Raw genomic sequence first — 27,491 nt, forward strand, 5'->3', positions numbered from 1 at the left:
ATCTCTGTGAAAACTAACCGGAATTGGATAAAATGGGTGTTGGAAAGTCAGGCATTTCCGAAAATCAGATATCAGAATCGGAGAAGAAAATTGCTTTGGTGCATTTTTACTTATTACAAGTGTTATCAAGAGCTGCAAACTTGATTTCACAGTTTTTCAATCACTGTCATGAAAATGTGTCATTTTGAATCCACTATAAGTAAAATGAATCCAGTTGTTATGTATTTATCAGCCACCTCTCAAGCTTAGAGAGGGGTATTTGATTAAAAAAAAAAAGATTTAGGGTGAGGCATCCCATTTTATATGCAAATAACCCAAAAAGGGGGGATCGGAGACTTAAAAAATCTACACCAAGCACGGCCTCTGCAACTGGTGTCATTTGTTTGCTGATTTCTCAGACAAAGAATGGCATATTGTCTGGAGTAGGTGGGAAAGAGAAGAGAGTATCAAGAGGATGGCCTCTGCTTCTCATGTCAGAGACAGTCAGCTGGCATGTGTGACCTGTACGTTTGTGAATTTATACTCATTTAAAGACAGTCAGACTCATGCTACACACTCCACTTGCCCCAGTCGTTCCTTCTGAGTTGCATTATATGTCTTTCATGTTAAGGAAAATCAATACGTGTGTTTGCTGGAGGCTGATTTTGCTCCCAAAGGTTCCTACCATCTGCACTGTGCAGCTCTATTTAAGATCGCCAAACGTGTGGGAGTGCAAACAGAATGTGCTGCTTACTCCCAAATGCGGCATTCACTGTAAAAGTGAGCCCACTGACTTGATTAAGAATTCAACATGCAATTACTTTGACATCCTTTTATCACAAATATTCAGCGCATCCATGTGGTTTGATTATGACGAAACACAAACACATCAAAGTACTGTAGATTCTAACAGATGACAGTTAGGAGGTAAATCTTTGGGTGGGCAAAAAAATATATCACTTTTTTTCAAAAGCCTGTTGCAAAGCTATTTCACAGCCGCCCGACATCCTTCCTACGTCGTGAAAATTGATTGGATCTCACCTTGGATTGAAAATTTCCCCTGGGTGCGAGGCACAGCAGGCTGCTATGCTATTCAAAGGCTGGAGTGGTCATGTCTGAGCATGAAACACTTAATGTAGGAAGGATGATGACCTCAACAAGATGATGAAATTGAAAGAGAACACCACATTGCATTGAAAGGATGAACCTTTCAACCGTAGTTTATTAAAGTGGCCTGAGACTGAAAATGCCTCACCACAGTATTTTGGTTTAAAATCAATCTATACTCTTAAATTAAATGGCTACCTTAGGGAAGTATGGAATGGGTGCTGTTACGATGTCATTTAATATTTTGGCTATAATTAAAGTAAAAGCATTGACTAATGAAAGTAAAAGCCAACGTAAGTGATGGGCCAGCAGAACAGATGAAGTTTATCTTGAAATTTGTTATTGAAGTGTTAAATCTTAAGAACCTTCCTGGGTGTGCCACCAGTCTTCAAGACATATTTCCACATTTGGTGTTTTAATTAAGGGGTCCACATAACAGATTTGTAATGCTCGAGTCCAGGATTCAGACTCATTTCTGACTCGTGCCCTAATTTTAGGGACTTGTGCATTTAACTCAGACGATTCTTCAGTTTTGTGTTTTTCTATTTTACTGTATGTAATATGCAACAATGATGATGTGCAAGATGTCATTTGTCATCAGTTCATGTCGTACATGCACCATGTTTAGAAACAAACTAATGGCGCTTAAATGCCAGGGGAAAATGTCCCTCGGATTGCCTGCTTTGCTTTAACGGATTTCTTATGTTGTGGTAAAAGTTGCACCGCTAAGTGGTCCACCTGTGAAAGAACCATTGAGCATATGGAAAACTGGGAAGAAAGTTATCTGCTGCAAGAAGGTTTATTGTTCAATCTATACCAGGGACAGAGCAGTAGAGAAAAGCTATGACTGTGAGTGGAGGGCCTATCGACCAATAAAATAGAGTTAAAAAACACTTTTATCCTTCTTTCAGCGGCTGATAGCCTGCTGCTACCGTGCTGAGCTGCAGGTGAAGCCCGTTGATGTTAAAACTGAGCTAAGTCCATAAAATCAACAGAGACAGTTTGCCACTTGGGCTTTCAGTTTAACTGTTCATTTGCAAATTTCACTGATTTCACTGTTGGTTGCTTTGGACAAAAAAACAGCCAAGAATTAGGCTATAAACATGTAATTGAGGATGCTAATTTAGCTTTAAGGTAATCAGAAAATGAAAATGCTGCAAGGACTATAAACATTAACATCAGTGTTATTTTTTTGAAATTAAACCAGAACATTTATGCTTAGAGGTGCTAAAAATGTGTTTTAAAGACATGTGCATGTGTTGAAAAAGCTGGGAGCCATGTCATTTGGATCGGACTTGACTTGAACTCGACTGACATTTTTCTTGACTACAACACTGCCAGATAAGTCGTCAGTCCGCCTGTAATGAGCCGGGATAGGCTCTGGCAGACCCCCATGACCCTATAGGATTAAGCCAGTATAGAAAATGGATTGATGGATGGTTAACTGACACCTTTAAAGACAACACCGCCACGTAACATTTCCCAATATCCCTTTGCATATCGATTTACCATTTTTTATATATTTTTTTAATTTCCTTTTTCCCCCTCCATATCGGATGTTGTTCCTGGCACAGCCCTCTAGATTAATTCAGGCTCCGGGGAACATCACTATGTAGAATCAAGCAACCTCCTCATATAGTGACACGTGATGGGGGTGGGGACTGTAACTATTCCACGACACAACTAAAAGAAACAGTTACTATTAGGGTAAAAATGTTATGTGTCAAGAACCCTGTGAGTCTTTTTTCTGACTGCACAAATGAACCTGAACTACTGCATACTAACAAACTGCTTCATTTTCAGCCTAACAGAGGCCTAACAGACACCGTGTTTACACATTGCTGTTGGGATTAGATTTCTATACTGTCCTGGTTATGTGTTGGACACATTTCAAGAACCTGAATAAGGCCTTATTATTTACTTTTTGCTTTATTTAGCTTCAAAAGTAAATGTTGACGGAGGAAACCTTGGACTGAAATGCTGGGCCAAAGAGAGTGAAGGGCTACATAGTCCTGGAGGACCGCAGATGCTTGTCTTTATTTATAACTACCATCACTGGAACTATTAATGTAGCTCCTGCAAAAATAAAAACAATCTCCTTGTACAGTCAATGTAGAAGGTTGAAGTGATCCTCAATGCAAGACTGCAAATGAGGACAGCCTAAGCCAAGGCAGCCCTGGGCATGACATTACACATTCACAGGATGACATGGCACTATGACTCTCCCTTTGCTGTGGGGTGGGAACACGACAGGCAGCAGGAGAGGAGGGGTGGTCCGTGTGTGAGGAGGAAAGACAGCTCACTCCAAATGGGGAAAAAAGGGCAATTAAACACGTTTCCAGTGCAACCCAGTTTGCCATGGGGCAGAATACCTCTGTGATCAGATGCCTTATGACGACTTCCCTCAATCACTGTGCACGATGCTGTCCATGGGCAACAAGCATGAGAACAGTGAAGATAATCTTCCAGGAAGCTCTCGTTGCACATCGCCACTGTAAACTCACCTCAACTCCATTTGATTACAACCAGATCAGATAGAGTGCACACTACACACAGCCATGCACTGATGAAAAGCAGACCAAGTGATCAAAGTGAGCAAAGTATGTGTGACTTCATCCTCTCTCATCACTTCCTAAACTTACTCCCATCTATTCCTCCACCTTTCTCCCATTCTTACCCACTGCCTACCCTTATTGATGGTTTCCCCTCTCTTTTCCCAACACGTGCTTTAATCATGGACCGTGTCTACAGCTCAAACTGCCTCCTAATGAGCGGTTACTATAGAAACTACTCTTGTTAACACTACTGCCATGCACCAAACCCACCCACTTTTCTATCCCATTTTACCCCTCAAGGTTAGCTTTAGTAAACATAAGATTGCTCCAGTACAACTTTAAGTGTGGCTAGATCTTTACTAGATCCTAACTAAACTCCATGCACACCACAAGCCTTGCAATCAGTATTTTATATATGTATAAATAAAATCAAACACCTGGTCCCAGAGGTATAAAATATTTATACACAGAAGAGGGCAAAAATCAATACATCTTTTCCTGCACCTTTTTCTTGCAGACACGTGTACAGTTGTGCATAAGGGGAGCTGCTTTAGAGTAGTTGGAAGATCTTTGCAAAACAATTTTAAGAGAACAAATATCAGGGGATAGTTCGGATTTTGCGGCACAATACGTCAGAATAAGAGCAGTTACGCTCCTAAGGCCTGTTTGACCCTATATTCAAACTGTGCGCTTGTGCGTTCGGGATGAAGCCAAGATTCCTAGTTCTTGTCCTGCACCACATTTAAGAGGTTTTTATCTGTTTATAAACTTCAAAAATAGAAATCACTGAATACAAATATACTTCCTTTCTCTACTTTCCTCCATTCGGTAAATTTACACTTCTTTGCCGTTGCTGTCACTGTCATCTCTCTTCTGATCAATCATATCCACTTTGGTTTTATCTTTCAAAAGGACACTGCTCCAGGGGTTTGTGGCATGTTCAGATGCATCTTTGTAAACCTAGGTCATGCCGTCTTGTTCATTTCAAGGAGAAGAGGTTTTTTCCTTGAAAATGTCTAATTCTAATATAATGGTTTGTTGCAATTTCTTGAAGGGGAACCTGCTGGGATCTCCACACTATGCTTTTTCACAGGGGAAAGAGGGACTCCAAATTATTTGGAAATGGCTTTCTAGCCCTTTCCAGATTGATGGGCAGAAACAATAGCTTCTCTAAGATCATTGCTGACATCTTGTGTTAACACACACCTCAATACTCCATACCGGAAAAGTACAACCACTTCTGCTTCTTTAGAGTCACGTACTACTGATCAATTAAATACCAACCACTGTCTGGTCCTTATCCTCTTAACTATCATAGAAGCAGTACGCCTGTTTTTACACACAGCTTCTACATTTTCGCTTAGTGTTTGTTGAATTAACAATGACAAGATATGTGTTTTTAGTTTATATGAGGTTGTTTTTGCCACGTTATTTTACATATTGTAATACATAAAACCTCAAAGCACCATGCATTTTTTCCCATTTAATCTGACTTCTTCCTCCTAGATTTACAGTAAAAATCTGAATTTCTCTTATAGACTGTGGGTGATTGGCTTGGAGTATAGATTATGTTTGCCAATTACCTAACCTATGTGAATTTGCAGAAAGCAAAAACTTTAAATGAGATTTTTACAGATCTGATGAGCAGCTTTGGAAGCTGTCGATCAGCACGCCAAGGCCCAGGCCTTCGGCTGCTGCCAATAACACATCACGCTCAACCCAGGCGGCCCCTCCTGCAAGTAGTGAGGTCACAGGAAGACAAACCCACATTTGTCTGAGCTGACCTGGCCACCAGGCAAAGAGAAAAGGAGGTCCGGTCCTCTCTGCTACCCCCACCACTTGAAAATCGTATAATGGATAATGTGATGGACAGATTTTGATGACAATATATGGCTCATAAATCACCCAGGCATTTGTGGATTTGTCTTTTAGGTAGATGTCAAGTAGTTCTTAGAGGTAGATTAGGTGATATTTTTCTAGATTGGCCATCAGTTAATCTTGTTTCTACACAAACACACGGACACACAATTAATCAACGTGCACTAGTTCCTCTCTTGTATCACTCAAGTAATCACCTAGATTTCACTCTGCTAGCAAGAACCAGTCTCTTGAGCACAATGAGCTCAACTTTCACCTACAGTAGATGTATCAGTCTTTAAGGACACTTCTTTTCTTGAAAGGCGGCATCAAAGTGGCTGAATGACAATATCATGTCTGAATAAAGGGTGGATGGAGGACTTACACGCGCACACACACACACACACACACACACACACACACACACACGCACACACATACGTACACATACATAGGTCAATCGCTTGAGCTCCAGCAGACAATTTTTCTGTCTCATTCCCTGGCATGTTTATAACCTCTCTGACGCTGATCAGAGCAGATGACAGATATTATAAAGCCAGAGCGGTAGATGGTCTGGGCTTTAGGTTAGGCCAATTTATGTCATAGTTACATTCTGCACTAAATCTAGGTATAAGAACCCAATTAACAGGCACATATTTGTATTTCCTATACTTTCTCTCACACATACAAGAATATAATGGCACAAGAACACATAGGAGCAAATTATGTCTATTAATAAAACTTAATAAAGCAAAGCAAAACAGCAGCTGATAATGTTATTCTTAATTCTCTTTTTCTTTTCTGTATAATCTTATTCAGACCATACCCCACCTGTAACGATTAACTACTGTTGCCATGGAAACAGATGGTACGCTTACTTAGAACATGAAGGGAGGAGGGGATTGTGCAAGCAGAGAGACACAGAAGAGAGCATGAGATAATGAGGAGAGGTAGGCAGACTGTAAAGAAAAAGCAACAAATAAAAGAAAACAAAAACGCATACAGAGAAAGAGCACAATTGAATAGGGTGGACTTGTGATGAAGCGTCTGCTCTTCTGATCTTTCCTATTATTCAGAATAATACCAAGCTTTTATTTGATGTGTTTTGTGATTTTCACTACAAGCCCCAGTGTCCACAATTTGAGCAGCAACTATGCAGGCCCCAGCCTCTCAACATCTGGTGAAAACATGTGTCTTCAATAACAAAGCCTTCCAAGAAGAGAGTAAACTATTCTTCTTTCCTTCTGCAGAACAGTGCATGCATGTTTTTTCTCAAATTACTGGCTGTACATTAAATCTACACCCACCAAGCATCAATATTCATTGCTTTTCAAGTAAAAAGAAAAATCATTATTCACAATTTGATGCCAGCAAAAAACAAGGACTGTGCAGCTACAAATACTTCAAACTGTTTGGGCAATCTGAAGAGAAGTGAAATGTTTCCCCAAACCTGCTTTTTATGGGGCATTATATGCTCAACAATCCAGGATCCTCATTTGTTCTTTCATAACTCACCAAATACGTTCAGTTTGTGACAATTCTAGATTGAATCCTGGCTGGAATAAGTGGTCTAGCAGTGTTTGCTGAAATTCCTAAAACTAATATTTTCCCTGTTGTCCGGATTGGCAATGTGTAATGCGCCTAAACTATTATGCATGTCAAAAAGACAAAGATTTATTTCAAAAAAATATATAAAGAAAGTTTCAACCTGGGTTTCACTATGAAAATTGAATTAATTTGATTAATTTCCTTTGGGAGATTGAAAAAATTTTTTTTGAATTCATAGTGAATTTAGTTGAAAAAGATAGAAAAAGTACTGCAATAATTAATATATAACAAATAGCAACAACTTCATTTGCTGATTCTTTTCGTCGGACAAGAATATTTAGGTTTTTTAAATACCTGACATGTTTCGGCAATTACTTTCACCTTTATCAGAGGGCACAAGATGGTGTGTGTGACCCGCCTATATATGAGCTGATGTTAAAAGGAGGCGTGACTCACCTGACTCCTCCCCCCCACCACGCCTCCTTTTAACATCAGCTGATAAATTGGCGGGTCACACACACACACACACACACACACACACACACACACACACACACACACACACACACACACACACACACACACACACACACACACACCATCTTGTGACTCTGATGAAGGCGGAAGTAATCGCCGAAACATGTCAGGTAAAAACAAATATTTTTGCAGACGAAAAGAATCAGCAAATTAAATTGTAAAGCCATGGACACAATGAACTTTATTAAATCAGCTAGCAACAACACACTGTATTTCCCCCTAACTGATGATCTGAGTATCTACTCAGTCCTTTAGCAACCACGTTAAAGACATTTCTTGTATTTCAGAAGGGTCAAATTATAGCTCTGAATCGGGGTAACAAAATAACTAAGGAGGCAGGTGATACCAAATTGGGTTAAATTCTATCCAACACTTTATTGAAAAATGAAGAAAGATAGATTTCCATTATTACTGAGGAAAAAATTTGGGCATAAAATCGTTTGTGATTAGAGATCACTTACATTTTGGGGGAACTCTGTTTAAGACTGAAAATTCCAAAGGAATTGGAAAGGTTAAAGGATTGGAAAGGGTTGACACAAGAGAGATGTAAGAAAACATGTGAAGGGAAACATGTTTATCACAGTACGCTTAAAACAGTTGGTGTTAAATAATCTGAAAAAATTTAATTGCAAGTAAGTGATCTATCACCCGCACACTGTCTGTTGTATGATCCTGTTCTGCTGATAACCTGAACCTAATCATGACACGTCAAACTCCTTAAGTTACAGATTGAGTGTATTTTGGGGGTTGACAGGCATGTGACACATTATGAGGAAGAGAGTAAGCATGAAGACACCCTGACCTGACTTGACTTTGTAAACAAAATAAGTGGTGATGAAAGCAGCAGCAGCAGCAGCAACGAACAACGGGGAGCATCGCCTTATAAGCAATGCTGAACAAGACTCAACAGCATCTGTGCACGTCTATTCCAAATGACCTGCATGCCTGTCCCACATTTGATCTTTAATTGGACAAATATCCCGGCAAACCTGCCAAATTACACCAGCTAACCATGACACGTGCGGGGCTTATCAGTCCCTCTCTGCTCCCACCTGCTCCCATCCCGCCATCCTCCCTGGGGTCCTTTTCATGGCCGCTCTTTCTTACTCAGCATCTTCTCTGTTCTTCCCCCTCACTGTGTGGCGTCTCTTTGATGGCCTGTTTACAGAGCTATCGCCAAGACAAATGACTACGTGAGGCAGAAAAACCCAGCCAAGACAATACACCCCGGTTGAGAGAAAGCACCTGGCCTGTGCTGATAACATGTTTTATTTCTTACAAATTCACCCCAAATGGTTTATTGCTGCAAAAGGGCTTTTTATTTTTTGTGTTTATTTTAATCTATGAGGCTGAGAAAGCACTAAACTTTTTCTTCTTTTTTTTTTGGGGGGGGGGGGGGGGGGGGGGCACCTGGAAGCCAAGTACCTGAAGAACAATTTAAAGTTCAAGCACAACACATTTTATTTTTAATAACCTTGTTATTATCATTGTTCCCCTTTGGTTATTCCCCTCTCCGCTCTCATTCAGGAGACACAGAATTGCAAAAACCCAAGCAGCTACTAAGAAAACAACATCCACATACGCAACCTTTCTCCACAAGAGTTTACAACATTTACCCTTACATTTACACCATTACGTAGCATTACCAAGTTAGTGGTGGTATTTAGATTGCTAAACTAACACATGGATACAGTGATTATTTTTTTATTTAATGTGTATTTAAGGGATTTTTACTTTCAGATCACAACATTCTGTGTCCATTTGACCATTGTTTACTGCCCACAAAAAAGTGCTGTGTCAGCCCTTGGTTTATCAGACCTTTGTCATACCAACACATAGCCAATCACATTTCTTCCTGCTTAAATTCATAGGAGAAAAGGGATATAAAAAAAAAGGCAATGGGGAGCAGAGGTGCTGACGCCTCAATGTGTACAAATGTGTATTCCACAATGTTGGTGGGACGACCGAGTGTGATTGGAATGACGGGAAAACACCTTATCAAAACAATCTATTTGGGAAGCAACCTTCTTCCTCTCCTGTAGGGAGTAAAAGATGACCAAAGGTCTCTAAGCAGCACCAAACCTTTTGCATCGCTTGTTTTATTTTCATACAGTATTTGTTTGATTTCTTGGTTTTAAATCAGTGCCGGTGCATCGATGTGTCTTCGGCAGGTTTACGTTCGCATGCCTTCATTAAGTGGATGCCTTCATCACGAGTGGACAGAAGTCTGCTGAGATAGCTAGATGTCAGGTAAGGCCTTCTTCGTGTTATTTAGCTCTGTGTTGTTATGGACTTGAATTACTCTTTAATGTCAAGAACAATGTCGAAACTAGTTACATTAGGTTTAGTAGAACTGAATTGAATTATGGTCACATGACATGCTTGCTTGTTGTTAATTTGAGTTTCCTGCTTTGGTCTTTAATCAAATTAGCTGATTGTGATTGCTGATAGACCTGAGTCTAGGTGTTTACAAACTAGAACCCACAAGCATTTGTAATTGCTACAATCACCTTCTCAAAGCCAACCATTTGTTTCTCAAGGACTTGTCCTCTTGGAGTAAAAGTAGGAATATGTATTATTATGTACCTCATCTCAGCTCTATAATTGTTTTTACCAAAGGCTCTAAAATGTTTATTATTTATAGGCATAAATTGCGGCAAAATTACACTATTAATTCAAAATGGCCGACTTCCTGTTCGGTTTCGGCCATGGGGCCAAGAGACTTTTCTTTAAGTTGCGACATGATACAGGTGTGTACCGATTTTCGGGCATGTACGTCAAACCGTATTGTGGGGCTTGAGGAACAAAGTTTTCTAGGGGGCGCTGTTGAGCCATTAGTCCACGCCCATTAATGAAAAGCATTAAATATCAATTTTTTCGCCAGGCCTGGCTTGTATGCAAAATTTGGGGACTTTTGGGGCATGTTTAGGGGGGCAAAAAGGCCCTCATTTCGTTGGAAGAAAAATAAAAACGAGAAAAACAACGAGAACATCTCCTACAGATACAATAGGGCCTTCGCACTGTAAGTGCTCGGGCCCTAATAATGATAATAATATTGATTATTAGGTGCATATGATAATAACTGAATGCTTTCTGATTATTTTTAACACTTAAAACTGAATTAATTATTTAAGTTGACCAGAAAGCAAATATACTGAAACCTACTAACATTTTCAGACTCCCTAAGAGACACCTAAGAGAAACTGCAGTCGGATGATTGCTCTTCAGTTTCACTTGGTTTGCATCAGCTCTTTTTATTTTTTACCCTGAGCGGGCTATAAAAACACACCTGAACTTGTTTTCTGTTGAATTTATGTGGGGATATAATAGCCGAGAGACTCGCTCATGCAGCATTTGGCTGAAGAACAAAAAAATCTGTTATTTTCAGAAAAGGTGTCGAACTGACGGTAATGTTTTCCAACAATAGTGTGCAGCTTGGAGATCTATTTTCATGGGTTTTTCTTAAGTCGCAGTCTGTTGTCTTTTGGCCACCTAACTGTCTTATTGTGCCACGTACAGACGGAGCACGAGACTATAACCAGAAACCAGATCACTTTGGCAAACCGTGGTTGAGGAAACACAGCTGGCTAGACTGATGTGATGTCTTAGCCCTCATTTTATTCAGATTCCTGAAAAACTTTAAGAATCAGAGTACAGATTGTGTTTTATTGCCAATTACGGCTGTGCAGTATACCAAGATAATAAGATGTGTCAGTATATAGTACATTTTATAATATCAGTAAATGTGTTGTGATATAGATTTGAACTTAAATGTTTTGAGTTATTTTAGTTAGTACAGCTGTTTTCTCTCTTCTTGTCTCCAAGTCCATAGAAAGGCTCCAGCTGAGCTTTCTCTACCATTCTCATCAGCTTAACTTTAAGTCCTCTCTGTATCTTCAGCCAAATGTCTTTATCTCAAATGACTGTATATTATTAAAAGTCAGACATTCTGACTCCAGATAGAGTTTCGGCATCTCTGAAGTCAGATATTCTGACTTCTTCAACTCAGGATTGTAAAGTAACAACTCAAAATTCTTAATCTAAGCCAATTTTGTTTTTCTTTATTTTGGGGGTTACTTTATCAATAACATGTTAATAAATACTGCGTAGAGTGCTTTGTAAATCATATAAGGCAACAATTTAAAATGTACTGCTTAACCCAAATCATATAAAATATACCTATTGGTATTTAGCACAAAAATACCAGAATATGAATTTTAGATCCCTCAGCCCTACCACTAAGTAAATTATCTGTGCGGAGAGCTTTTCTCTGTGTGTTGGTGCACTAAACATCTACAATAGAAATACAAATACTCTACGAATCCTTGAACCCTGAAGTATAATGAATAAGCAGAGCAAAACAAACATCTGGAAGGAGTGCAAGAAGCTGGCAGTGGACACGAATACTATAAATAGAACATGAATGGGAGAAATATTAAAATATTTAGTATGCATGTAAAATGCGCAGAACAGAAGAAAATATGAAAAAGTGGTAGATAGTAGACTGTATATTGTAGTACTAGACTGAATAAAAAGGGCTAATAAAAATGTTTTCATTTTCATTTCATTTTAAGCAATACACTCATTATAATAACATAATAATAAGTACATTTATATTTTCATGGTTCACTGTGCATTTCTTTTATAATCTTTTGAATTTGGCAGCTTTAGTTTTAGTTGACTAAAGTTTCATCCATTGATAATTGGGACAAATTTTGTATGTAAAGAAAACTACTGTAGGTTTACACACGAGCAGTCGTGGATGGAAAGTCAACTGAAGAACAAGATAATAGCATTAACTTCATAAGAAGAAGAACAATAAATTAGTGTGTTTGACAATATGACTGCTCCCTAATTGTAAAATAATCATCCATTTTCTCAGATATTTATCAGCAAAAACTAACTTTAGAAAGTAATCCAGAAATGAAAAGACAGCCTCACCTCCATGAACGTAGTCGAGTAGTGTGCAGTCTGAAGGGCTCACCAGATGGATCAGACTGGACTGGCTGAAGCCAACAGTGTAACGCTCTGTGTGGAAGCACACGCGCGCGCGCGCACACACACAACACAAAGGATATGTGAACAGGTTATTTCTGCAATCAACAATGGACCAATGGATTGCAAATTAATTTCCAGCTAAAATCATCAGATAGAGGGGAAAAAATCGTTTGATAGCTCGTACCTTTTGGTGCATCCTCTGGAATCGAGCAAGCATGAAAAAATCAGAAATGGATCATAATTTAAACAAAAAAGGTTAGAAATGTTACAGCTGGCCAGCTGCCATGGCAGATGTTACAAGCACTAAATTGATTATTAATAGGATTAGAGGATACGTTTGATCTTTCTTTGCGATTGTTTACATTTTTATTCAACAATACTGTGTATAGCACAGACATGAACCATTTAATCTGGTCTGGGACCTTCTTTTGGTTGATTACCTGCGTTTGGCAGAGGTGGCATCACTTTCTCAACTCTTGCTTTCGTCTCCAGTCTCTCATTCTTCTGGGCTTCGTATCGCTTTCTGCCCTCCTCCTCTTGTTCTGCACTGGCATACTACAGCCACAATATATACAGTAAAAACATACACGTGGATGCACTCAGCGCTTCTATTATCTCTGCATAAATACGGCCTACAGGACAGATACAGATAGAGTCCGATTTCAGAGTGTCATTACTGAGGAAAGTGATCCGATATCGCAGGTCTGTGAGAGAACTGAGCGAGCTCTTGTTTTATTATCTGTTGTGACCTTTTTATGCATCAACAACTTCAAATAAACGTTTTACAGTGAGTGTCGTTCGGTAGTGCACATCAGCGCAAAGGAGTTCCTCTGTTACAGAAAAACTCAAACTCTGATATGTTGATTTGAATTGTTGATATGCAGATTTCCTCACATGATCATAATTGGCTACGAGAGGTCATATCTCTCTCTCTTTTAGCTCCTCATCATTCTCTTTACACCTTCCTGTTACTTTTCTGGATGCAGCCATCTTTACTATAAAGATTTGCCTTAAAACCTTTTCTTTTTGGTAAAGTTTTGTTAGCGTTAGCTCAAAAGACCCCAAGTAATCCCTTAAATTATGCTGCTTTAGGAGTAGTCTGCTAGGGGATCTCCCAGGATGCACCAACTTCCCCTTTCGCTCCCTCTCTTTCTCCATATGCTCTGGCATGCTATCAATGCACGTCACAAACCTTTTGTTCGTCTCTCTTTGGTTTTTAGCAGGTACCTGGACCAGATCTTTGTCCTGTTCTGGCTTGGCCAGTCGGCCAGTGCTTCTTGTTTATTGCTGCTGGTGTCTCTCTCTCTCTGGCTCTAGCTGTCCCTTCACCCTGACTGGTAGAGGCAGTCGGTCGCCCTCTCACCAACTAATCCAGCCTGATGATCATCAACAACCGTCTCTGCTGTCTTTAGAAATCTCTTGTGTTTGTGCCAAGAAACCCAAACATTTGTTGTGAAGGTTTACTTTTCACAGACTCCTGTTCTGTACTTTTGCCACTCATGCATAAATAATATTGTATCACTTTCCCCAATAAAAGATGATTTTTTTCGCCTCATTTGCTTTACTTTATGTCATCCACTCAAAAATTCTCAACTTGAGTCCAAGTACTATCAATATAAACTAAAGTAATACTGAGTTTCAAGGCAAAAACAGAGTAGAATTGACTTTTCATCTTCTTTAATGTCAATATATTTTTATTATTGATGATTTGGCTTTTCTTTTGCGTTCCCTCTCCTTGACTTCTGTGTTTTTGGTATTCGTGTGGACATTAAGAGTGACGCATAAAGAGAGACTAAAAGGTAAAAAAAAAAAGAAAGAAATTAGCCCAGGAGCCTCACGTTTTAATCTACCTTAATGGGTGGCACCTCCATGATCTTGTCGACGTTCTTCAGAGAGCAGGGAACGTACCAGAGTGCTGCCTTGTTGGCCAGCTTCTTTGCACCTGCAATCAAGAGAAGAGAAAAAAAAAGCAGGCTGATTAGTCATCCAAAATGTCATCAGTATATTTTAAAACTTTCTCCTACCAAATACTGTAAGAAGACACTGTGAAATATCAGTTATATAAAACACACCTTTATTAATACTCCATTATGAATCATTCCGGTTTTTAATTATTCTTTTGATAATGGCCCAAATTTGATCCTGCAAACAATTGTTTCAAGACAAATGTTATTTTATTCTGAACACAAAACCAAACCCACTAAATACTGTGACTGCAAAGGTTTGCATAATTCATAAATCCCACAGCTTCCGGATTCCTAAGTTTTGATAAAAAAAAAAAAAAAATGGATTTAACACCACAGCACTCATAAAATCTCTCTATAAATATTTATGCCGTCTATATTCTGACACGTGAAAGGTTCGAGTGTCTGCAGACGGCAGCTCGAGCTATACCTCTCTGCAGAAAGTTAAGACTAGAAGGTGAAACTCAGGAAAATCACATCTCATGGCAATCAGGTGGTGAGGTTGTCATAGTGATATCTGTTCAAGACTGCCCACACTTCTTCACTTAATTTACAAACTGAAAGGGACGGGCTATTTTGAGGTGCTGGTGTTATGGCACACAGGGGAGGCAGATGGATTAAAGACTAGACAAGGCAGCAGATTGAATGGAAATAATTATCTTTACAGCAAAGCTTTACTCGTTTCTTACTGGGTTGATTTGTCGCACTCAGATCCAGGACATTTAATTTCACATTTTATTCGTCAATTCACTGATCTCCAAAAGAATAAAATAGTTCCTTTGTTTTAAGTGTGGCTTCCTTGATGAAAATAAGAGAATGCAGCCATTCATGCTGTGCACCGTGATTATCTGTAAACCCGCCAGAGACGTTGGGCAAGAACACAGTAAGTTAAGAGAAGAGAGGCTATTCCTGGGAAGTAACATTAGCATTTTACACCAGAGTTAAAAGTGTGCAGGCAGCTGGGCCTGGTTTCCATGACGACCACACTTCTATCCTCCTCCACCCATTGGCTTCTGCCCTTGCCAGCAACCAGGAAGTTGCCCACAGGAGAAACAAAGGCATATTTACATATCCTTGACTCCACTCGGGACTGAGCGATTTCAGTCTATTAATAGCTCCCGTCAGACCTTTTTAGGTGGAGTGTGTTTAGGGTGGAGGTGGGAGGGCAAGGAAGAAGAGAAAAACAAAGGGTGATGCAACGGAATGAAATGACCGCCCCTTCCAAATCCGACTGATGACCTTTTCTGGCCAGAGTGGAGCCGAGGAACTAGCTGTGAATTTGAAATCCCCCTGAAACAGATTAAGACAGTTTCAGTGTCTGAACATATCGTTGATGAGTCCCGACTAAAATAGCACATATGTTTCCTCTGAATCGTTGCCTGCAGAAAATATTCTCACCACTGAGGCTTTTTTCAATGTTTTGATTTCGATGACGACATAAAACTGAAATCATTGTCATAGAGACGATGATAAAATATTAAACAATTTTGGCTCCATCCCCAATGGACACAAATTCCCCAAAGCTGCTGGCACAAATATCCACATTCAATACGTCAACGATGAGAAACCCGACTCGTAAGAAAACTTTGTTCTTAAATCTATCTGCTGTCAGGTTTCAACAGAGGACTTCCAGTCGTAAAGCTCCTGCGATGACAGCTGAGACAATTACCAGTTTTTTTCTCAGCTTTTATTGATGGCATAATGGTGGAAGAAGATGGATGTGTGAAGGATATGTGAAGCTGTGCAGATGAGAGACTCGTGAGATGGAGGATATTATTCATCAGACAACCCAACTGCCGTGACCTGGACAATTTAAACCAGTACGGCATAAGCAAACTCCAACTTCAGTAAAATATGTGGTTAAAAAACAAACTGATAAAAAACAAACTTATGCAAAGAAAAAAACCTGTGATGGGAAAATGTAAATCAAAATGAGCCCAAAATGTTCACGCGTCCTCCCCCGAAACATGTGACTAACATGAACTAACAGCCAGAAAACAAACCTTCTCACACACAGAGCGACTGCTTTCTTTGTTAAACATGATCGGTCCTATTTTCATTACAAACCGGAACATTTTTGGTAACATCTTTGATTATTCACAGACAGGTGGCTGCTAAAAATGAGTAAGTATTCCACCAGCAAGTTTAAAGTATCAATCATTCCATACATTATGTCCCAGATGCACATTTTCTTTCTTAAGATTACAATCAGTCTTGGACCTCTTTTATCTCAAGTGGTTTCACTTGTTATATTGTTTGACTCAGTCGGCCCTCTGATCTCCCCGTCTACGCCTGTTCACTTCCCATAACTCCTCTCCAAGAAAAAGAAGGGAAAAAAAGTTGTTTTCTTTTCTCCGTCCACATGTTCCCGGCTCAGAGACAGCGCAGAGAGGATCATTCAGTCCCCTTGATCAAAACCACAAATTTTCCATTGCACTGAGCCAAGGCTCCATTTTAACTTTGAAATGCACTGCAGGCGCGCCGTGAGATGCTGCAGCCTGATAGTCCTAGATTAAAGCATACCAGTCCGAAGGACAGAGTAAAGTCCCAACACGCATTTTAAACATAATTGTATATTTTTAGTTCTTTACGTGCTTTTGAGTTCTTGTATGCACCTCACATCACAAGCAAAATTCAGATCAGCTGTTATACGTAAAGCTGCTTCACAGCTGACAGACACAAGAGCAAGTTTTGATAAATAATTCTTTGCTGTACCCGACTACCTCTGCAGCAGTTCCCCTACACACCTCCGATATGCTACTAGAATTCTATTTTCCATCTTCAAATTTAGTCCCTCGTGTACCTTCTATACAGGTACATATTTATTCTATGATTCATAAAACCTAAAAAAAAACAATAACACACACAATTTCTTCTACTATGGATTTTGATCTCAACAAAATCTCAGTGTGTTCAACTCAATGCGCCGTTATTATGAGCCTAAAACCATAAATTTTAATGTAGCACTCGTACGCTTCCTACCAGGATCGTGACAGGAAGCGTCATGCTTACAGTATTCTAAGCCTCAACCCATAATGCATTGCTCTCAGCTATGTATGAGTGTGTGCATGTGCTGAGGGGGCACAATCTGTGTATTCTATTTTTATGCAAATGCATGCCTGATTGTGCATGCAATACAAGCAGCACCACCTCTGTGGGAAATCTTTGTACATGTGCCTTTGTTCTATGTGTCTAGAGCATAAAACATCTATTCATATATATATATATATATATATATATATATATATATATATATATATATATATATATATATATATATGCACACATATATACATATGTGTGTGTGTTGTGCAGATCTTTGACTGTGTGCGACTAGGCGTGATCCTGTGCACATACAGCTCTCTGCAGGGTGTGTGTAGGACTGTGTGTTGCTTCCCATGTATGTATGTGTGTTATTAAATATTTTTGCATGTGCACGGGTATGTGCAAATCTCTATGTGCTTTGGCATGTGTAGGTCTGACTGTTAGTACGCATGTGCAAATCCCCAGCGGGGACAATCATCACGGCTCATGCCCACAGTAGGCAGCCTTACCCTGGGGGTCTGTGACTGAGGCCTGCCTGACGAGATGCTGCCTGACTGACTGTGGAACCTGGATGCTTTGCCTCTTCCCTCGTCACACACAGACGTTCAAACCCGTGAAACACACTTAAATGCAAAAATACAGAACAACGTCATACGCGCGGGCACATTTACAAAGCCACACAAACACGGCTGACTGCACACCCTCTCATGTACACCATCATGCATGAAAACTCTCAAATTCAAGTCTACAATCAATCTGTAACATTTCTTTGTGTTTCCATCCCAGCCATCCATCAACCCTTTGCCTGGGAAAAGATCTGGACAGGAATGTGTAAAACCGCGGCAGTGCAATACTTCATTTAAAGAGGAAGCGTGTGTGTGAGAGTGTGTGTTCCGGGTGCCTACGTGTGGATGTGAGAACATGTAGATCTTGGACGCTCTCTGCGATTAATGTGTCAGCATATTAAGGGCGGCGTGCACGCCGCTTGGTCCCCACGCACCAGCGCGACACCAGCGTGTGTCTGTACATCCGTGTGTTAGGAACGTGCGTGAACTGTGTCAGAGCATGGGTGCAGGTACATCCACTTGGCGTCCATGTCTGACTGGGCCACAGTGTGTGAGGCCTGACGCTAAAGCGACATGACAGAAGCAAATAATGTCTGCTCCCGTTATCTTCTCTTCCCCCTTGGCCCCGCAGGAACCTTTTAAAGGGCCAAACACACATGCATATGAAACGTCCACAAGCATCGTGCATACATGCAAAATGATGAAGCTACGTGCAAACCCCCAAAAAAGAACCCAACATCTAACTTTTTCATATTTAAAAAGACAAACATGCACATTCAAGTCTAAACATGCACATTTTACTTTGGCAGACACATAAAAACACACACATATATAGGTTAAATGTACTGAATTTAACCTATATATGCAAGTAACAAGTAAAGACCAATAACTAAAGTATACAATTACACACGGGTCTCTCTCTACCGTAGATATGACTTCTGGCTCCCTCATCAATGCTGGGCTGATGTTTTTCACATAAGATGAGATTATTGGACCTATTCACTTTACAAAATGTTGGACAATGTTTTCTCCAGGCTCATTTTTGTCTGTTTAGATTGTTATCACATAGCCCACCTTTTTACTTATGTTGCCTTATGGAGCAAAATAATATAACTTGGGAAAATAATTTGTACTGCAATGACAATTACAGATGTTGTGTTTGGCTCGGATAAGCTCGAGACCTCAGAAGCAAAGTTTATCCCGGAGGATTTCACCTCCATGCCCTTTCTCTGCATGAGCTGTGTTCATCTACAGCACACCCACGCTGCCCTGACCTGGAACCTACACTTTAGAATTGTTTACGATTTTTCTGTTAATATCAGACACAATTGTGAACTTTTCCAGTGCAATTAGAATGGAAGATGTTCATAATAATGGTAATTATTGTAGAAAGTGCCAATATACACATGCAGCACGCAATTTTCTGACTAAATTGGGGATGTAACTCTTACAAAAGGTGACAACAAATCATTTCCTTAAATTTTTTTTTAACAGGTTTTACAGGCGTATTTATTGTGTCTCCTCAAGTCTTGGTCTGTGAAGTTTTTACAACATCAACCTTTAAAATATCCTTGTCCTGACAAACAGATGGACTAAAAACACTTTGGCAGAAATCTTAACAACAATACGTCTCAGCACCGTGCCAGAATGAGATTGATAAAAAAAAAGCTGCAACAAAACTTGGCATCTTTACTTCCACAAACAAAACTAAAAATCCAAGAGTGAATAACAGTAATTCTATTGCAGCTTAAAACGGCAGAACAAAACACCACACACTCTTTGCAGTTTGAGTGATACTGGCCTTCCTCTTCCTGCTTGAAAAGCATTAAATATCGAATAGGTTGTGTTATAACAGAGTCTATCCTAATTCATAGGCCTGCAGACTTAAATGTTGTTTTTGCCTAAATCAACATAATTAACTGAATTAGACTTGATTAAAGTGCCTCCTCAATGATACATGTAATAGATGCACAGAATCATGGATTCCCTAATGTGCATCAAACCAAGCTATCCCTGCATTCCAAGCTGCATATGTTTTAATTTTCCATTCAGAACATAATGGAGCCCATCGTATACTTTAAATGATGTACTGTTTCTTACAGTATGCATACAATTTGTCACAACATTGCACCTTGATCTAAAAGATCTAACCCGGTCAGATATTAGATGTTAATTGTAAAATACAATTAGCACAAACTTTATTGAGCTTGTAGGAAACTCAGTGATGTATGTTACAAATCTTGCACTGTGCAGAGGCATTCTGGGTCAGAAATCTTTGCATCCTGCAAAATACAACCAGATGCAGCAAAATATTTTGTATTTTTTTAGGATACTTCTTTAAAAATACCATATACTAAAATATACTCTACAGTAGGGCTGCACGATTCTGGACAAAATGAGAATCACGATTTTTTTGCTTAGAATTGAGATCACGATTCTCTCACGATTTTTTTCCAATATAAAATTTATTGCACTTATTACTTTAACTTTGCAACAGCTGAACAAAAATATAATAACAATAAACATCTCTTGTCTTCTTTACACAAACCTTTGAATAATTTAAACAATAATAACAATTTTGAACAATATTTGTTCCTCCCTGAGTTGAACACCCTTTCAGAAAGGGGACTTGTAACAGATCCTGTAGTTCTGAGGCAACAAATTATTCCTCTGGCTGCTTTTTGCTGTAACAGCTGACATTGAACATAAAAACAATAAACATCTCTCTTGTCTTTAAATAATTTTAACAATAACAATTTTAACAATATTTATGTGCAATATGTGTCAGGTGATGAGAAAGGTAGATGTTTCTCCAAATGTAATCCACAATCATTAACAAAATATAACAAACATGACAACATGATAGTTGACCATGACAGGACTACAACAACCTAGAACATAGGCCTAGTCCTTTTTTTATGCAGCCATCTTTAAAAAAAAAAAAATATATATATTTTTTTTTTTTTTAAATCGTCATCATTTGGAAATGAGATTGCGTTCAAGCATGAATCGAGATCGCGATTTTTTAACGATTAATCGTGCAGCCCTACTCTACAGTCTTCTAGCAGATTAACAAATATCGTTATCTGATATCGCACTGCACCCCGTGGCCCGAATGTATTCAGTCCATCAAGTCTTTTCCTGCTCCTCCCAATTCAGGGGTCCTTCCAGATGAGGCCACAGAGGGCTGTCCATACTGATGCCTGTGTGTATATACGATACTCTCCACCTGTCACCTCATATCTCTCCCTCCGCCTCCGTCAACCTGCTTCCAGCCCAGCAACGAACCAACCAACCAGTACAAGCCTGTTGCTAGGGCAACAGCCATCTAGGGGATACTTCTTTTGTTTCTCGTGAATCTTTCCATTTTTTTTCCCCCATACACTCATTCTTTTGTGATCTTCCACTGCCATTTGCTATCTTTCTGTCACTTAATATGTCCGTCTGCTTCCCTTCACTCATTCCTGTCTTATTCTGTCTCTTTCTGTGTTCCTTAAACACTCCAATTTCATCATGTGCAGGACAGTCAGGATGATTTATTGGAGGATTTTGCTTCTAACTAATAATTTGTATGAATAAAAGCTTAAAAGCTGGTGATAGTTATATTTTTAAGTTGAAAAACTCACATAAGTTGCTTAAACTCATCCACAACATCCACAAATCTTCTCATGGCATGACCCAGAACACGTATCTCATTTTCATATGAAATCCAGTAGTTACAACATTAAATCTCTTTGCTAGTCTGAACAGCTGACATTTAAAAGTCCAGACACAACAATTGAGTCAGTGCAGTCTGCTCTTCCCTGCATCTTTACATAAAGATTTCAAAACCATATGTGTGTAGGTATGTGTGTTTGTATAAAGCTGCTAACACATATGTGTACATATGCTTTTATGTGTGCATAATTACATGAAGTATGAAACCTAGACAGATTTTCTTGGCAAACTACTGTACACAATGCAGCCTCTCTTCAAAGCAGTAGCATCATTTAATGCCTCTTAAAGCATCATTACTTATTATACACTGCCCTCTATTGACCAAACTGCAGATTACCAAGGTGGGTTTTTTTCATGCGGTTAATTTATAAACAATAGCATTACTGCTTGAATTTGAAACAAAATTAAAGATTCCCGCATACATTCTCAATTACAATAAGTGGTATAATTTGATGAATGGTCTCGTGGAAGCTATACAAGAAATTATACAATAAATCTTTGCCTCACAGCAAACTGAAGACAAAACTTGCAGCCAAATAAGCTAACGAATCTCACAAGAGGCCATGAATGCAGCCGTTTATTTACTTATTTATTTATTCATTTATTACAATCACAGCAGTTTCATAGCAGACAGGGGATAAATTGATTTGAGTAAATAATAATCACATGATGTTCGGTGCAGCAGGGTGTGAAATCAAATTTGATTTAGTTGGAGGAATGCTGTATGGGGCCAGGAGCATAACGCTTCAACTGTTGCTGTGCAATCCCAACATCTGTTCAGATCAGAGGAAATCTGAACCAATGTCAGCATGAGGCAGAGAGACATTTGTGTATTTGACAGTTTAAGCTTTCAATGTCTTTGAAAGTTGAAATGTTTGTCAATTACCTTCAAGGTGTTTGCCTGATTTTCCTCTGTCTTTTAAAGGATTTACTAGGTGCTATATTTCCTCTTAAAGTCAGAAATATGCATGTTAGGCCAGATGGTGACTTTACATTGCCTGTAGGTATGAGAGTGAGTGTGTAGGTCTGCATGTCTCTGTCTTATCACTGTGATGGATGTCTGGTATTTGTGTTAGTATGAGTGTATCTCTTTGTCTCGCTGATTCTGAATCATTCTGCATCTGAATGTTTGGCATTCTTCTTGTACTCTGGAATGGTGCAGGGAAAAATCTAGATTAAAGGTTACGAAGGCTGTGAAGAACGGTTGCATGTACACAGAGGTGGGTAGTAACGAGTTACATTTACTCCGTTACATTTACTTGAGTACGTTTGGGGACATTTTGTACTTTTAGGAGTAGTTTTGAATCACTATACTTTTTACTTTTACTTGAGTAGATTTGTGAAGGAGAAACTGTTACTCTTACTCCGCTACATTAGGCCACATTGAGCTCGTTACTTTTCTTTTATCCCTTTTATCCGCGTACGCTTCAATCTCATGACATCACTGGGTGATCACATTTACACAGACTCAAACACACACAGTTTCTCTGAGTTCATGGGCTTGTTCTAGTTCTGCCTGGTTAAAAAAGAAAAGTACAAAGGCTTGAAATTTTGTGCAATTTGTGCTTAATTTATTTCTTTATTCTGTTATTTTATTATTTATTAAAGTACTTGAATTTACTTTAAGCTTATTTTAATTTTAGCTATTTTTTATTCATTTTAATTTATTTTATTATTTTATCGATTTAATTTGCCTGGAGATGATTATTTTGTACTTTTGTCTGTTTGAATGGGTGTGTTAAAAAATAAATCAGACGTTACTCAACAGTTACTCAGTACTTGAGTAGTTTTTTCACCAAGTACTTTTTTACTTTTACTCAAGTAATTATTTGGATGACTACTTTTTACTTCTACCTGAGTCATATTATTCCGAAGTAACAGTACTTTTACTTGAGTACAATTCTTGGCTACTCTACCCAGCTCTGCATGTACATCACTGAGCAGTTGAGGGAAATATTGTTACCTTACCAAGTATTGAGAATATTTTCTCTGACAAAATGTGAAATGAGTCACCTGTGAAGATGTTCTCAGCCATGACGTTGACCTGAACCTCCAGGGAGTGCATGGAGGTGTAAGTGATCTCTGCCGAGACGTGGACAACTTCACCGATGAACACGGGGGACAGGAACTCGGTCTTCTCCACCCTCGCCAGCGTTGCCACACAATTGTCCTGCTGGGGGGATGGCAAAAATGCAAATTTCAAAAAACAGTAGTGTCACAGACGAGTCAAGTTTAAAAGGTCTACAAAAAAAAATTATAATATGTTTAAAAAGACGAGAACAGAGAAAATGTGTTTTCAACGACAAAAAACATCCACAAAGAGCAGTACAGATAATATTTACCGCTGTGCTGCAACAGTTAATACTGCACTTGGTGTGCAGAAACAAGATTAATAGATAACTTATGTTAATGGGAAATGCAGTAAATGCAAATTCATGTAGGATCCTCTCTGAAACTTTTATTACACTTGTAATACATGTAAACGTACTGAGTGATGATGATGTATCCTATAGTTGTAGCAGAACCTGACACAAATGTGCGATTCTGATTATATGTCACCTTAAATATGACTTATTCTTTACTGAAAACATTAAACTTAACTAAATCCATAAAACACCTGTGCAGAACACTAAGCTTCCGGTTTCAACAAATATTTTTGACTTGTTGTCTTATCTAAACAGTAAAGTACATGTTATCGACAGAACATGAAAGGAATGCTGAAGCAGATGAGATGAAAATTATCAGGAAGTCAAAAGTTGGCAAAAGTTCACCAGGTGAAAGGTCCGTCTTTTTTCTGTAGAAATTTTAATCAAATTAACTTTTGAGAGTAAATATACACTGATGTAATCACAGACTGCATATAACTGAAGGGATAAACTTTGAGTGGAATCACACATTTGCTGCAACTTCAGCATTTGGACATAAACACGCTGGTCTGTTTAGAGTCGGGAGTGACAATATTTAGACAAAAAGATGCCATTAGAGTCACACGGTACAAAAACATCTATCTTTTACAACACATTTATTAAATCATTGCACTATTTTCAGAGGAACTAACAGCTCACTAATCACTAATCAGTTTTTCACTCATGGTATCAAGTATAGTCTGTCACAAGTCAGCCATATTACAAATATTACAAACGCTGATTCCTTGTGTTTCAAAAGTGGGAGGATTTTATGTTTGGTCAACATTCAGGGTACAGTGTGAAAAGAAGAGGGCAGCTTTCAGGTTTGATGTCTTGGTTTGCCTCTTGACTACAGAGTAGTTCATTAAATTAAAGAAATACATTAAAAGAAAAGGAAAAAAACCCTAATTCCATGGTTTATTAGATCAAAAATAACTGCTGTTTGACCCTTTTCTTCTTAAGCTGCACATTTAATGAAGAATAAAAGACGGGAAAGTAGGGCTGGAGGATATCTGACTTCTGATAAAAATCTTTTTTGTTCCCCTTTTTGCAGGTTTCATTGAGGTTACATACAGAGTGACGCCCCTGAAGTTGGTTTACTTGCCATTTCATCAGATTGCTGCACTCTGGTGAAAACTAAACTCTCAGATTCATAGAGCTGTTTCTTGTCAGGAATGGTTAGATGAGGACCCAAACGCAGGAGAGCAGACCAGGCAAAAGCAAAAACAAAACCAAAAACGCTGCTGAGCAGGATCAAAAACGGAACAGGAACATGAACAAGAAAACTGACAAGGAGAACATGGAGGGAGCAAACAGTACAGACCAGCGAGGAGCAGGGGAAAGACAAGACTAGATATACACAAAGGATAACGAGACACAGGTGCAGACAATCAGGGCAGATGGGAAACAGGAAGGTCAAGACAGAACTGAAACTCAGGGACATGAGCTGCGTCCGAAATTGCATACTTCCACCCTAATGAGTGTGCAAAATGAGTATGCGAGATTTTTTAGTGCGTCCGAAACATTAGAACGTACTCAATAGTATGCACTATCCATACTCATTCCGGAGAATTTTTTTATTGTGCATTGATGGACACTAGCCGAGCAGAAACTTCCCACAATGCAATGCAGTGGCGTTTGGTTACTAAGTGATACGTATATGTCATAAGTATAATATTAAGTATAATAATTATATAATATTAATATTATAATATTCATATTTAATAATATTATATAATGTCATCTTGTTTTGGCCAAAATAAACGGGAAAGAGCGGATCGGAGCGCTGCTACCGCTGCTACCGCTGCTACCGCTGCTACCGCTGCTACCGCTGCTACCGCTGCTACCGCTGCTACCGCTGCTACCGCTGCTACCGCTGCTACCGCTGCTGTGACAGGTTACCATGGTAACAACTCCCCCCCCTCCCAACGGCAGGAAGTGCCGTGTGCGCTCTTAATAGTACGTCCGAATTAATGCACACTACTGATATTTACTCAAAAGTGTGCCGAATTTAAGTATACTTTTTAGTATATACTTTTTAATATGGCATTTCGGACGCACCGATGGGCTCTCAAAACAAAACAGGGAAATGTCAAATCCTGACAGTTCCTTCTTGTTTTCTTGTTTAATAAAGACAATCACCTTTCAAGCTGATGGACTAACTTAAGTTTGTTGAGGGTTTTTGGGGGGGATATCCTCACCAGGATATAATCAAATTGTCACTGACTATATTGATAAATATAGTCATTACCATTTGTGGTCCCAAAAGCCCTTTAAAGTGACACTGTTTTGATGAATGATCATAACATTATATTAGATTAAACATTTTACCACCAGCACAAAAGAACAGCGTCCCGGGAATGTGACTGCCGCTTACCCCGCTCTGTGTGTTGCAGTGCCGGCTTCCCACGATGTTTCCAGCTTCCTCGATCATCTTGAGGATGATGCCACCATGGACGTTACCCATAATGTTGGCATCATCTGGCCGCATTATCCTGCAGCGAAGAGGGATGTATCAACATGACTGTGGATGCAATGGCAGGATGACTACGTGTGTTCGTGTTTATTTTTCTACCAAGTCTTAAATCAAATTAATTTTGCATGACATTTACACTCAGATTCCTTTTTCTATTTTTTTCAGGGTAGTTCATTGAAAATCAGTTAAAACCTGTATGAACTTTGTATACTTTGTAGTCATGCGGCTGTAGTGCTACTTGAGTTATTTATGTTTTTGTGCCACTTAGCAGAACTTAAATTTTCCTTGACCATCCGGATTAACCACAGCTCCGACATTTCATAGTAGTTATATTCTGTTTTTCCTTCTTCAGATGACAGCGCCCTTGAAATGCATTAGCCAACTGGAAGACTGGAGGTGCAACAAACCACATCTTATAACAATTGCACTATATTTTGGTTAACTTGAGTAGCTATGACACAGATGTGGTACAAATGGTTAGACGTTGCCCCTTCATGAAAGAATAAAGGAAAAGAACATTGAGACCAAACATCTTTTCCCTTTGAGTCTTAATTTTCTTCAACATCCATATAAAGAAGAAATGATGTGCTCAGAGCTGATATTACAAGGAAATCTGACCCAAATCCCTTTTAGAAGCAACCTGTAACATCATCACTGACTGTAACCATCATTGTGTGTGTGGGTTAAACTAGTCTTACAAGTTACTATCTTATCTTTTAAAGTGTACCAACAATCAG

General features: G+C 39.0%; 1 protein-coding gene across 6 annotated transcripts in view; it reads right to left on the reverse strand.

Annotated features, from left to right (window-relative positions):
• Positions 1-27,491, reverse strand: part of acot7 (acyl-CoA thioesterase 7) — a 53,962-nt gene that overhangs the window by 18,681 nt on the left and 7,790 nt on the right. For 2 of the 6 annotated variants that reach the window (XM_061735012.1, XM_061735016.1), the window contains 6 exons: positions 26,656-26,773; positions 23,887-24,043; positions 14,432-14,523; positions 13,022-13,136; positions 12,766-12,780; positions 12,525-12,611 (listed from right to left, as the gene is read on the reverse strand). In XM_061735012.1, coding sequence (XP_061590996.1) covers positions 12,525-12,611; positions 12,766-12,780; positions 13,022-13,136; positions 14,432-14,523; positions 23,887-24,043; positions 26,656-26,773 — 584 coding nt within the window. Of the gene's footprint in view, positions 1-12,524; positions 12,612-12,765; positions 12,781-13,021; positions 13,137-14,431; positions 14,524-23,886; positions 24,047-26,655; positions 26,774-27,491 lie in introns of all 6 variants that reach the window. The other 4 variants (XM_061735011.1, XM_061735015.1, XM_061735014.1 and 1 more) reach the window with 3 other exon arrangements.

This window comes from Cololabis saira, chromosome 12, assembly GCF_033807715.1.
Source record: "Cololabis saira isolate AMF1-May2022 chromosome 12, fColSai1.1, whole genome shotgun sequence".
Classification (NCBI taxonomy): domain Eukaryota; kingdom Metazoa; phylum Chordata; class Actinopteri; order Beloniformes; family Belonidae; genus Cololabis; species Cololabis saira.